This window comes from Pituophis catenifer, unplaced genomic scaffold (genome assembly GCF_029215685.1).
Source record: "Pituophis catenifer annectens isolate HBS135680 unplaced genomic scaffold, rPitCat1.0.hap2 SCAF_11, whole genome shotgun sequence".
Classification (NCBI taxonomy): domain Eukaryota; kingdom Metazoa; phylum Chordata; class Lepidosauria; order Squamata; family Colubridae; genus Pituophis; species Pituophis catenifer.
Genome location: NW_027256891.1, coordinates 1502594 through 1514661, shown reverse-complemented (window position 1 = coordinate 1514661; position 12068 = coordinate 1502594). Strand labels below are relative to the sequence as shown.

Below are 12068 nucleotides of genomic sequence, written 5' to 3'. Positions count from 1 at the left end.
GTATCTTTGATTATTCACTAGCATATTTTTCTCTAGCTACCCCTCTGCACATGGAGCCCTGGAAGAAGTCAAGAAGCTCCAGAGGACAAATCGAGTCACTCTGTAATTATCACAATAGTAGACACTGACACTTCTTGTAGTTCTCCAGTGGTTGCCTTTGATGTTAACATCAGACTGAAGCAACAAGCAAGGGATCTTGTATCAGGAAAAGATAAATGCCTCAGGTCGTGCTCTGTGTGGCACAAGTTTTGGGACAGGCAGGGACTATGCTCTTGATTGTGCCTTTCTCTCCTTTTCAGGTGCAGCTCAGTTGGTCTCTGTCTGAATCAGGAAAGCCGCTGGCATTTCCTTCTTCTGGGAGTGCTTTGAAATCTTCTAAATCTTGTTCATATTTAGAAACAGGATTGATTTCCCCCTATGAAATATGGTCCTCCTGCTTCTACTTCTGATGCTGTTGGTGTCCCTGCCAATTTCTGGGAAGCTTAGAATGAAGTGCCCACCAAGTTTGGAGCACCCAAAAGAGAAAAAACCATGGAGCTTTTACAGGCCAGGAGACCATCTCATTGGTATAATCATCTCTGCAGCAACAATATTGCGTTCAACATTGTCTTTCAACACAGTTCCTTTTAGTCAGTTCCACTTGTAAGTCATTCAGTGTGATGGGGTTGCAATTCCCTTTGTTTGTTCTCCTTTTTCCCCCTCGTATTTTACTTACTTCTGTATTGCAGGATGTCTCTAATTTCCTAAATCACTTTAATTTCCGTGGCTTCTGTCCTTGGTCTTATTTTGTGGAAGTAACTGAAATCCAAAGATGAGGCAAAATAAAAACTGTAATAACTCCAAATTATTTTCCTTTCTCCTTCCAAATTTGAATTCATCACTTGAATATTAACTCTTGTTTAAGGTAGTGATTGAAAAGATTGTATTGTCCATGCATAGCCCAGTTTCATATTTTTATAACTGCACATTAATATACAATTCCTAATCCTTGTATAAACAAATGACATTTTTTAAACTGCATTTTTTTTTACTTATCAAAAATCCTCTTCTTTTTATGATGGTTCTACATTAATGATCGAATTATTTCGAATCCTGCTAAGCGAGTAGATAAAAATTAATATTTTTATGAATGATGGTGTACTTGTGATGCATAACCATAGCGGAGGATTATATCCATCCATCTTCTCCACACTCACAAATATTAAATTATGATTGATGACTATCGTTTGCCTCTGGTTTTTGTATCAGTATTGGCTTTAGGAAAATTGATAGAGGATTAAATTGAAAAAAACTGTTTTGTTCACTCTGTTCGTGATGCTGATAATAACATTAACACTTTTTTTTTTACAGCAGACACTCCCATTTATATATAGTATCCTATATTTTTGCCATTCAACTTGTCAGCAAGAATCCCCAGCTCTTGCACAATCTCACATTGGTCTACAACATCCACGACAACTATTTCAACATGCTTGGCACTTCAGATGCCTTGATGGACATATTCTCTACTGGAGAAGCCAATGTTCCCAACTATAGCTGTGGAAGGAAGGACAATATTTTGGCCCTGATTAATGCAGCTGACAGGGACATCTCCAACCAGATATCAACATTAGCCAACATCTACAAAATCCCACAGGTTTGTGTGTATGTGTGTTTATGCCTGGTAGGCCGAGTTGAATTGTAAGGGTGAGCAGTAGATCCAGCCATATCTTCTCCATTGAATTCAAGAGCTGCTTTTTTCCATGGCTGCTGTAGTGTCATTGCTGGCAATTGGGATCCACAGTGGGGCAGAGGAAGGATCAAAACAGACATGTCCTATCATGACACCATCCCCCTGGCTTTGGGGGCTTTTCCTGCACACTTGTGAAGTGGTAAAACAGGAGTGCATACATGAACCATAGTTATTTTGTCTAGATATGACTTACCAGGGCCAATGAAAAATTCTGAAGCAAACATGCCTAAGAAACTAAACGCCTCTTTTATGCTGACAATATGATATTATGATTATAGTCTCAAGCTAGATTGGGTATTTGTTGAGAAGAATTGGTTCCTGCTGTCATAATAATTCCCTGATTATTGATAAACCAATATCAAAAGTCATGATCTTTGGAAAATGACATCATAGCCATATATAGCTATTTGACAGTGAGTAAATAGAGTGAATTAACATCTTCCCTTACTTAGGGTAGTTTTCTCTGGAATTGGATGTTAGCTCCCTCTTCAACAATGAAGCTCATTTAGAGAAAGGGACTAAGTGCTGGAGAATTCTAGAAGTTGAAGTCCACAAGTCTTAAAGCTGCCAAGTTTGAAGACCTCTATATTAAAGTCTCTATTGCCTAGGTTACCACCAAGCTCTCATATCAAACTGAAGTATGGTAGTTAAAATACATCATTACTAAAACAAACCCAATCACAGCATCTGAGAAGTATCTTGGAGAAGAATAAGAGGACTTCAGCTTCTGCCCTCAGAGCTCATTTGGGAATTTATATATATTTTTTTCTATAAAATGAGGGCATATTATTATTGATCTGAAAATAAAGCTATGGGAACTGAGAGAATGCCAAAAATCAGTTGTACTATAATAAAGGAGAATATTTGTAGCTCAGGGGTGAACTGGGGGGGGTCCTTGGTGCTCTCTGAGCTTGGCTGTTTTCTTGCAGGCATTTCATTACCCAAACTAGGTAAACTATCATCAGTGATAGACTGTTGATGTTACCTAGTTTGGGTAATGAAAATTCTGCAAGAAAACAGCCAAGCTCAGAAAGAACCAACCAACCTCAAAATTCAGTTGGTTAGACCAAACAAAATTTCAGTTAAAGATTATATCTGAGAAATTATATTAGGAGTTGTGATCTCCCTGTCTCTTGTATTCTTGGGGAAGTAGCTCAAATGATCGCTACCCAAACAATCTCAGAGATCAAAGCAAAGAAAGATATAGCCATCCTCGGTAAGGTTGAAAAACTGAAATGGATGAGCTGCTACAAACAGACTTTCCAAATTGCCAAAGTGTTGCAGAAATACAAAAACACCTTAGAGTGGTATTTACTTGAGTCATATATGGAAGATTTTACCAAATCCTTTATAATGAACAGACTTTTATTTGTGCAGCCCCATAAATAGCAAATATAACATACATATTATTTATTATTTCAATGTCAGTTGTGTAAGGAAGAGAGAGATCAGTTTCTTGGTCTACGCATTAGACAAATAGCTTATTGGGATCCTTATATGTATACAATATATTTTCTATGTGATCAGAAGTAAAACATAATATATATACAGCTCCTTATTTGGAAAAAAAACACAATTCAGCTGAAATCTGTATGTGTGAGTCTGATGGTGTTAAATTTTAGGGGTGGCATGGAAATATCATTTGCAGCCTTTTTTCTTATTCTTTTAGCTTAATTTGTTTTTTATTGTATTTGTATATATGTTTTTGTCAGTTTTATATTCTCTATTGCCTAATGGCTAATCAACAATTATTGTCATATGTTCATGGGAATCATTAGATTTATTAAAAACAAATATTTAGGACTTGATCTGACCCTAAATATAACATAACATCTTTCACTGCTTTTTCAGATCGGTATTGAAACTGCTTCAGAGGCTCTGAGCGATAAAAGTCAGTTCCCCTTTTTCTATAGGATGGTCCCCAAAGAAGGATTCCACTATGCAGGAATTATCCAACTGCTCCTCCATTTCAGATGGATCTTGATTGGTGTCTTTTCTACAGACACAGAGAATGGAGAGTATTTCCTGAGGACTTTCACTCCTGTGCTTGTCAGGAACAGAATTTGTGTTGTTATATCACAACTGTTCTCAACAAGTCACGCAGCAGCCCTCAGGAATGCCCTCTCTAAATGGAGACAAGTCAACGTTTTTCTTCACTTCACAGAATATATTTCCATTAAAGACAGACTCCATTCTTTCCACTCAACACTGGAAAATTTGCCAGGACCCATTGAAGGGAAAGTCTGGATCCTGACAGGCTTGGGATTATATGACATGGAAAAGGAAAACATTTTGAAATACATACATAGTATTTGGAGCTTTCCCCTTCAGGTGAAAGAAAGGCCTAAGGACGATGCCTTTGAAGCCAGTTTCCGTCTGAAACCTCAGTTTCAATACTATTTTCGCTGTTCTTTTTCAAAGCTCCTCTTTTCTGTCAAAGGCCGGAGAAGATGCACCCAGAAAGCCCCTCTGGGGACACAAGAGAAATATGGAACCACTTTGATCACAAGTAATGAGTCTTCTTATAATGTCATTAAGTCTCTGTCCCATGCCTTGAGTGCTGCGTATTCCTCCCAATCCAGGAGGAAAAGGAAGAGCAAAGAGAAGTTGGAGCCATGGCAGGTATGGGATCCCGACAAGGATCCATCCACCTAGTTCCTTTAGAGAAGGAATTCAAAGGAGAATGAAGGGAACTATCTCAACCTCCTTCTGCAAAAAAAATGTGAACAAGTCTGGCCAATCTTAATTACATGGGGAACCATGATGGATTTACTTTGATATTAAAAATGGCTAATTTTAAAACTGTTGGTACATTTTTTAATAAATTGCTGTAGATAGGGGTTTGGAATTACCACCTTATAATTTTACAGTTATAAGTTTGAAGGAGACCATGAGACCATCTAGTCCAATGCCTTCTCTTTGCAGAATCCCACTTAAGGTTTTTCTGACTGATGATTGCTTGTATTAAGATCACGTGAAGTGTTAATACCACTTTATAATGCCTTGGTAAGGCCACACTTGGAATACTGCATTCAGTTTTGGTCGCCACGATGTAAAAAAGATGTAGACTCTAGAAAGAGTGCAGAGAAGAGCAACAAAGATGATTAGGGGCCTGGAGGCTAAAATATATAAAGAATGGTTGCAGGAACTGGGTATATCTAGTTTAATGAAAAGAAGGACAGGATAGCAGTCTTCCAATATCTGAGAGGCTGCTACAAAGAAGAGGGGATCAAGCTATTCTCCAAAGCACCAGAGGGTAGGACAAGAAGCCATGGGTGGAAACTAATCAAGGAGAGAAGCAACTTAGAACTAGGGGGAAATTTCCTGACAGTTAGAACAATTAACCAGTGGAACAACTTGCCTCCAGAAATTGCGAATGCTCCAACAGCGGAAGTTTTAAAGAAGAGATTAAACAACCATTTGTCTGAAGTGATATAGGATTTCCTGCTTAGGCAGGGGGTTGGACTACAAGACCTCCAGGGTCCCTTCCAACTCTGTTATTCTCTTCTATGACTGTAGTAGATTATCAAGCAAAGCCTCTATGTGCGGTTAAATGCATCATTGGTATGAAGTTCTTACAACCCCAAAAGAGACCCAAGGCCCCCCTCCCTATGAATACCATTGACCTTATCTTGTGCCAATTTGGCTTTATAATTAGTAGATTAAGTTAATAGTGTAGCTTGTGGAGAGGCAGGATCAGTGGTGGGTTGCCCCCGGTTCGGACCGGTTCACAAGAACCGGTAGTAAAACCAGTGGGAGGCCCCGCCCACTGCCCTGGATGTTGTCACAGCAATCTGCGCATGCGCAGAAGCTTGGCGCATGCACGATCCCGTTGCGAACCAGTAGTAAAGGTATATAGTACCCACCCCTGGGTAGCATGTAATAAACTTGTAGAACTTTGAACTCAATTCCTGTTCCTGGTTAACTGTGCCGGACAAAGAAGTGGAGGCCAAACTTCTTCTGCTTTACTGAATTTCTAACTGAGTTCCTTATTCCATGTACGACACTCTGGAAAAATAGTAAACAAGTCTTAAGATTCTGTGTGACAGGCTGTATCCTCCCTTCTCCAATTAAAAGATTGTCCTAGTATGTCTAGCCTAATGCAGGGAAGGATTGGGGGTGACATGATAGCTGTCTTCCAGTATTTGAGGAGCTTCCACAAAGATGAAGTGGGCCAACTTATTTTCCAAAGCACCTGAAGGCAGGACAAGAAACAATGGATGGGAAACTGATCAAGGAGAGAAGCAACCTGGAATTAAGGAGAAATTTCCTGACAGTTAGAACAATTAACCAGTGGAACGGAAGTTGCCTTCAGAAGATGTGGGTGCTCCAACACTGGAGATTTTTAAGAAGAGATTGGATAGCCGTTTGTCTGAAATGATATAGACTCTCCTGCACAAGCAGGGCATTGGACTAGATGACCTCCCAAGGCCCCTTCCAACTCTGTTATTCTGCTATATGAGAAAAAATACAAATGAAATCTTAATGAAAGTTCTACATCATGACTGCCATCCCATTATTCTTTTATGAGATAGCATAGTTTGTTGAGTCCTAGTTGGTAAAAGTTACATATATTTCTGCATGATTTTACTTCTGCACCTCTATTAGGAAATAATAATTTTTGTTCTGAAACTGGGTATTTCAAAAAATGACATCAAACTAGCTATGTCTAACAGTTGATATAAATGTTGCATCACAAAATAATATTTTATCGACAACCTGCCTGTATTAATGACAATGTAGAAAAATAGATTACACTGGGCTAATTTATTCATAACTCCCCAGTTTTATGAAGACATTGAAATTCATTATCTTAATTAATTAACTTAATTTTCAGGAAGCAGTTTGATAATAGTTTCCTGAAACCAAATTATATCAACAGCATTTCCACAATCTATTAAGAGAGTGTAGTTATATCTGCAAATATAGTATGGCACCAGATCAAATTCTTCCTTAGTTCAAGGGAGATCATGAGTTCAAGTCCTGCCTTAGCCACCAAAGCCAGCTGGCTAACTTTGGGCCACTCGCTCTCCCTCAGCCCAACCTGCCTCACATGCTGCTCATTGCTGTTGTGGGGAAAATAGAGAGGAGGAAGATACGTTGGATAGGTTGGATGCCTTGAGTTATTTGTAAAAATAATAAAGGGATAGAAATAAATAAAAAAAAATAAAAATCAATAAATGGCCTTGGGGAACAGGTGGAGGAGATGCTGCCTAGGGAATGATCAGATAAGCAGTCAGCTGTATAACTGACAGAAAGGATCTTCCTCCCAGGCTATTTTCAGACTGGGAAGCTTCTCCTGATGCGGACTTTCAATAAAGTAGACTTAGCTCATGTGGACCTGTTTCCTCTCTGGTGCACCTGGGAGGAGATTAGACTGGCAATGTCCTTCTTGACCAATCCACACTTTCTTGTAATCGCCCCATTTTTTCTCCAAGGAGTTTATGCCTAATCTCTTTGTTTCTTTATTCAATGTATTTGTGATCTCTTCTAAAATGTTCCCTTTAATAGAGAAATTTGGCGATTATATTTTCTCAATGCGTATTTTTTAATATATGATTGACAATTTTTTCGGAACCTTTTTAATTGTTGAAGATAGTGGTAACTCTTGTTCTCCCAACTCACAAGATTTGAAAGTTACATGGGGCTCTCTACATGGGGCTCCCTTGAGGAGCACCCGGAGGCTCCAACTGGTCCAGAATGCGGCCGCGCGGATGATTACGGGAGCGACATGGCGCTCCTATATAACACCTCTTCTGCGCAAGCTGCACTGGCTCCCGGTGGTCTTCCGGGTGCGCTTCAAGGTGTTGGTTCTCACCTTTAAAGCGCTCCATGGCTTAGGGCCAGGGTATTTACGAGACCGCCTTCTGCTACTGATAACCTCCCACCGGCCAATACGCTCTCACAGAGAGGGCCTCCTCAGGGTGCCGTCGGTCAAGAAATGTCAGCTGGCGGCCCCCAGGGGGAGACCCTTCTCTGTGGGAGCACCCGCCCTCTGGAACGAGCTACCTCCCGGAATATGGCTGATTCTGGATCTCCGCACTTTCCGTAAGGCCCTGAAGACATTTTTATTTCAGCAAGCCGGCCTGGCCTGAATAGGTTTTATGGGTTAGTTTTTAATTGTATAGCTTGGGGTTTTAAATTGGGAGGCGGATTAATTTAATTTATTTTTAGTTATCTTAACTTTTATATTGTATGTTATTTTAATTTTCGGCTGTTCACCACCCTGAGTCCCTTCGGGGAGAAGAGCGGGATATAAATTCAATAAATTAAATAAATAAATAAATAAATAAATAAGTTAGACAACACTACAAGAAAGGTTGAAATCCCCACGTGGGATAAGAAAGCCAATTTTCTATTTTTAAAATTCCTGTATGTTTCTCTTCTAGTTCAATCATTTTATGGAGAAGAATGATTTTTTCAATATTTCACAGTTTAAACTATACTTGGATGAAAATGGAGAAGTAGCACTAGAGCTGAATATCATGAGCTTGCTGGTTCTCCCCCGGGGTCATCCCATCAAACATCAACTGGGGAGTTTAGAAAGAGGGAGAGTTAATATCAACCAAGACGCACTTTCTCAGCTAAAGTTGCTCAACAAGGTGAGGAATATTTTGGACTTTTTCTAATGACTTCCAAAGCCTTAGATCCATCTCAAATGGGCTAAGCCTACTCACCAAGCTGGATAACTTTCCATGAGGATTGAATGTGGGGACTAGAACCTTTCTAGTTTCTTCAACTGCTTGGGAGGCTTCAGTGATATTGACCAAAGCGTCCTAAAGGTACTATAACATGGAACACAGTTTTCAGCTGATTCAATAGTGTCCAACATTTTTATTGATTGATTGATTGATTAGGTTGTTTGTTTGCTTAACTTACCAGCTGTCCATCTCACTGTCCAAATAAAAATGGGATGCAAAGGGATGTTTCTGGGGAAATAGATCAGACCATGTACTGTCCCCTCTGCCATCTCATATCTCCATAAAACTGGTGAGAGAAGCTCTCAAGTGGGTGACATTGTGGTGCTGATAGTCTTAAACTGGCTTGTTCCTTGCCCCAAATCATTGAGATTATTTTGCTGTTATGTACTTTTGTCATAGATACAATGATAATACCAGATAGCTATGGTTGGGGAGCTGCCCTATGAGCCACGGTAGCACAGTGGTTAGAGTGCAGTACCGCAAACTACTTCTGCTGATCACTGGCTGCCAGCAGTTTGGCAGATTGAATCTCACCAGGCTTAAGGTTGACTCAGCCTTCCATCTTTCTAAAATGGGTAAAATGAGGACCCAGATTGTTGGGGGCAAGAGGCTGACTCTGTAAATTGCTTAGAGAGGCTGTAAAGCCCTGGGAAGCAGTATGTAAGTCTAAGTGCTATTGCTGCTATTGGCTCAGGCTGTGGCCCTTAAAGAACTCTTCTTCAAATATGGGAGCCAGGAACCTATTTCTCTACAAACAAGCCTGAAAGTATAGATAGGACTTCACTTCATCTATACATTCCTTGTCCAAGCTCCAATTAAATCTAGTCTGCCTCTTCTCAAAAGCAACCACCTTAGTTTTTGCATGAGACATTCAGGAAGTTGAGTGCACAGAACATACTAAATCTGTACCTTGATTATTATCTACCAAAGGTCTCTATGGTCAAAAAGGAGGTTCCAAATTTAACTACTAATGAAAGTGGGACTGTCTTTCCATGCCAGTTGGTGTGTCACCTTCTACCTGCTGTAAACGTTACCTGACTAACCCTGCTTGAGGGACATATTCTCATGATCTCCATCTTGCCTCACTCTAGTTCAAGAAACAAGGCAGTCAGTTTTAGTCTCATTTCAACGGCATGACCGCAATATGAATTGAAGAAGAAGAAATATACAAATAAACAAAGAATATCTCCTTTAGAGCTGACAGCCCTAATTTGTAAGGAATTATGTCTTTTTATCTTAAATCAGAGACTGTTTGGGACTGCTTTCAAAAAGGTTTGCAACTTTTATGGAGTTCAGGAAGAAAAGTTTGTATATCCTACTAGTCAAAGGTTTTTTTCTTCCTCACAGTTTTAAACTATTTTAATAAATATAATAAAATAAATATTCTAAAATTTAACATGAATAGTTTATCATTCTGAAAATATCATGGCTGTATGAAGCATGGAGGAATGAATATTAATATGGCCATGAGAAGGAACTCACTGGTTGTCTCTTAACCCTTAAATCTTCTCTCAATTCCATTCCACCAGACTTTATTAAGTAGAAAAGTGTTTGTAGTTGTATCCCTTGTAACCCTTTCAGACTAGTTAGAGATTTCATCTTTACTTTAATGAAGACCAGAAACTACTTGTCTAATGTTTATTTCTATCTCTATTTTTCCATGAATGATGAATCCTAACACATTTTCTTTGCCATTTTTTTTTTCCTTAGTCCCTGCCTCAGTCCAAATGTGTGGAAAATTGTCAACCTGGATTTGTCAAGAGGGCTCGAGAAGGAGAGCCAGTTTGCTGCTATGACTGCATTCCTTGCCCGGAGGGAACCTTCTCCACTCAGGAAGGTGGGTGACACCAAAGGAAAGGACAGGTTTTGCCCAAACGGATTTAGCCATAGAATTTTGGTGAAAATGCAAGATAGATTGAAACTCAATTGTTTTCTTGTTTATTTTCAACCTGCACAATTTCTATTCTAAAGGGAAGAATAGCAAAAAGACCTCAAAAGAAGGTCTGGGAAGAGAAAGGAGGTATGGCCGATTGGGCAAGTTTACTGCTACCAGAGGAAATACCTCTTCGTTTTTGTTTTGATGCTTCCTGCCACTTTTACCGTTCTAAGAACAGTGAGATGGTGTAGATATTTATGAGTGCACCTCATTACATGTATATTACCAATTCTCCGAATAGCTTTTCCAGATTATTTGCAGGACTACCATTCCCTGCCAGCCAACTAGATTTCACAAGATAGGCATTATCCAGTATCTTCAGAAGGGCCACTTGGTAGATCCCAGGAGGTTTATGTAGAAAGATTAACTGATTTATTATTTACCTCTAATAATGTAGGTTTCTATGAAGGTTCAGCACATTATACAGGAAATCTATCAAGTTCTAAGTTCCCTAATATCAAAGACCTATATATATATTTTAAAATTGTATTCTTCTTATCTTTTTTCTGAGGAGTTGTTAAGCAATTCATCTTGGAAAACATTCCTGGTATTAATTGTTTTCCCAAAAATATAATTCTTGACATTTGAAAGGACAGAATGTTAAACAAATATTGCTTTTTGCTTTTCTCAGATACGGAAAAATGCATCAAGTGTCCAGATGATAAATATCCAAATAAAGACAGAATCCAATGTATCCCTAAAGTTATAACCTTCTTGCCTCATAAAGAACATCTGGGCATCATCCTGGACTCTTTTGCCCTGCTCTTATTCCTAACTACAGGCCTTGTTTTAATCATCTTCATTAAGTATCGAGAAACTCCCCTTGTCAAAGCCAACAACCGGGACCTCTCCTACATTCTTCTGGTCTCCCTCTTGCTTTGGTGCTTGTCTCCTTTTCTCTTCATTGGTCAACCAAGGAAAGCCACCTGCCTTCTCCGACAAACGGTCTTCAGCATCATCTTCTCAGTTGCCGTTTCATCTCTTTTGGCCAAAACCATCACGGTGGTTCTAGCTTTCCTGGCCACAAAACCAGGAAACCGAGTGAAGAGATGGTTGGGCAAGAGCTTGGCCAACTCCATTATCCTTTCTTCTTCTGCAGTCCAACTTGTCATCTGCTCCATCTGGCTGGGAGTTTCTCCCCCATTCCCTGACTCTGACCTCCACTCCCAGCCTGGAGAGATCATCCTGCAGTGCAACGAAGGGGCCGTTGTCATGTTCTACATCACCCTCAGCTACATGGGCTTCCTGGCTGCCATCTGCTTCACAGTGGCTTTCCTGGCCAGGAACCTGCCAGGGGCCTTCAACGAAGCCAAGCTGATCACCTTCAGCATGCTGGTCTTCTGCAGTGTCTGGGTGACTTTTGTGCCCACCTACCTGAGCACCAAAGGGAAATACATGGTGGCTGTGCAGGTCTTCTCCATCCTGGCCTCCAGTGCTGGTCTGCTGGGCTGCATCTTCATTCCCAAGTGCTACATTATCCTTCTGAGGCCAGACCTGAACACAAAGGAGCATCTTACAGGCAGAGTAAATGTAAAAACATGAGATACAACACCATGGTTGAATTGTAAGATTTCATTTTATTTGAAATAAAACATTAATTATTTCCACTTAGATAGTATGCAGAAGTCAAAGAAAATCATATGGGTATGTTTCAAAATTCAAAATGGTTGAATGACTGTAATTCTCATAACGCCCTTCC

The 12068-nt window shown here is 39.8% G+C and overlaps 1 protein-coding gene across 1 annotated transcript; it reads left to right on the top strand.

Annotated features, from left to right (window-relative positions):
• Nucleotides 1-1468: 1468 nt before the first annotated feature.
• On the top strand, nucleotides 1469-11911 carry LOC139322832 (vomeronasal type-2 receptor 26-like). Its single transcript, XM_070952081.1, has 5 exons — nucleotides 1469-1636; nucleotides 4154-4354; nucleotides 8122-8334; nucleotides 10144-10270; nucleotides 11001-11911. The coding sequence occupies exons 1-5, from the start codon at nucleotides 1469-1471 to the stop codon at nucleotides 11909-11911; spliced, it is 1620 nt and encodes a 539-aa protein (XP_070808182.1).
• The last annotated feature ends 157 nt before the right edge of the window (nucleotides 11912-12068 follow it).

Coding starts and splice junctions, on each gene's coding strand:
- LOC139322832 (XM_070952081.1), top strand. CDS start 1,469: ATGCTTGGCACTTCAGATGCCTTGATGGACATATTCTCTACTGGAGAA. Junction 4,355..8,121: donor AGAAGTTGGAGCCATGGCAG/GTATGGGATCCC, acceptor TTTCTCTTCTAG/TTCAATCATTTTATGGAGAA. Junction 10,271..11,000: donor AACCTTCTCCACTCAGGAAG/GTGGGTGACACC, acceptor TGCTTTTCTCAG/ATACGGAAAAATGCATCAAG.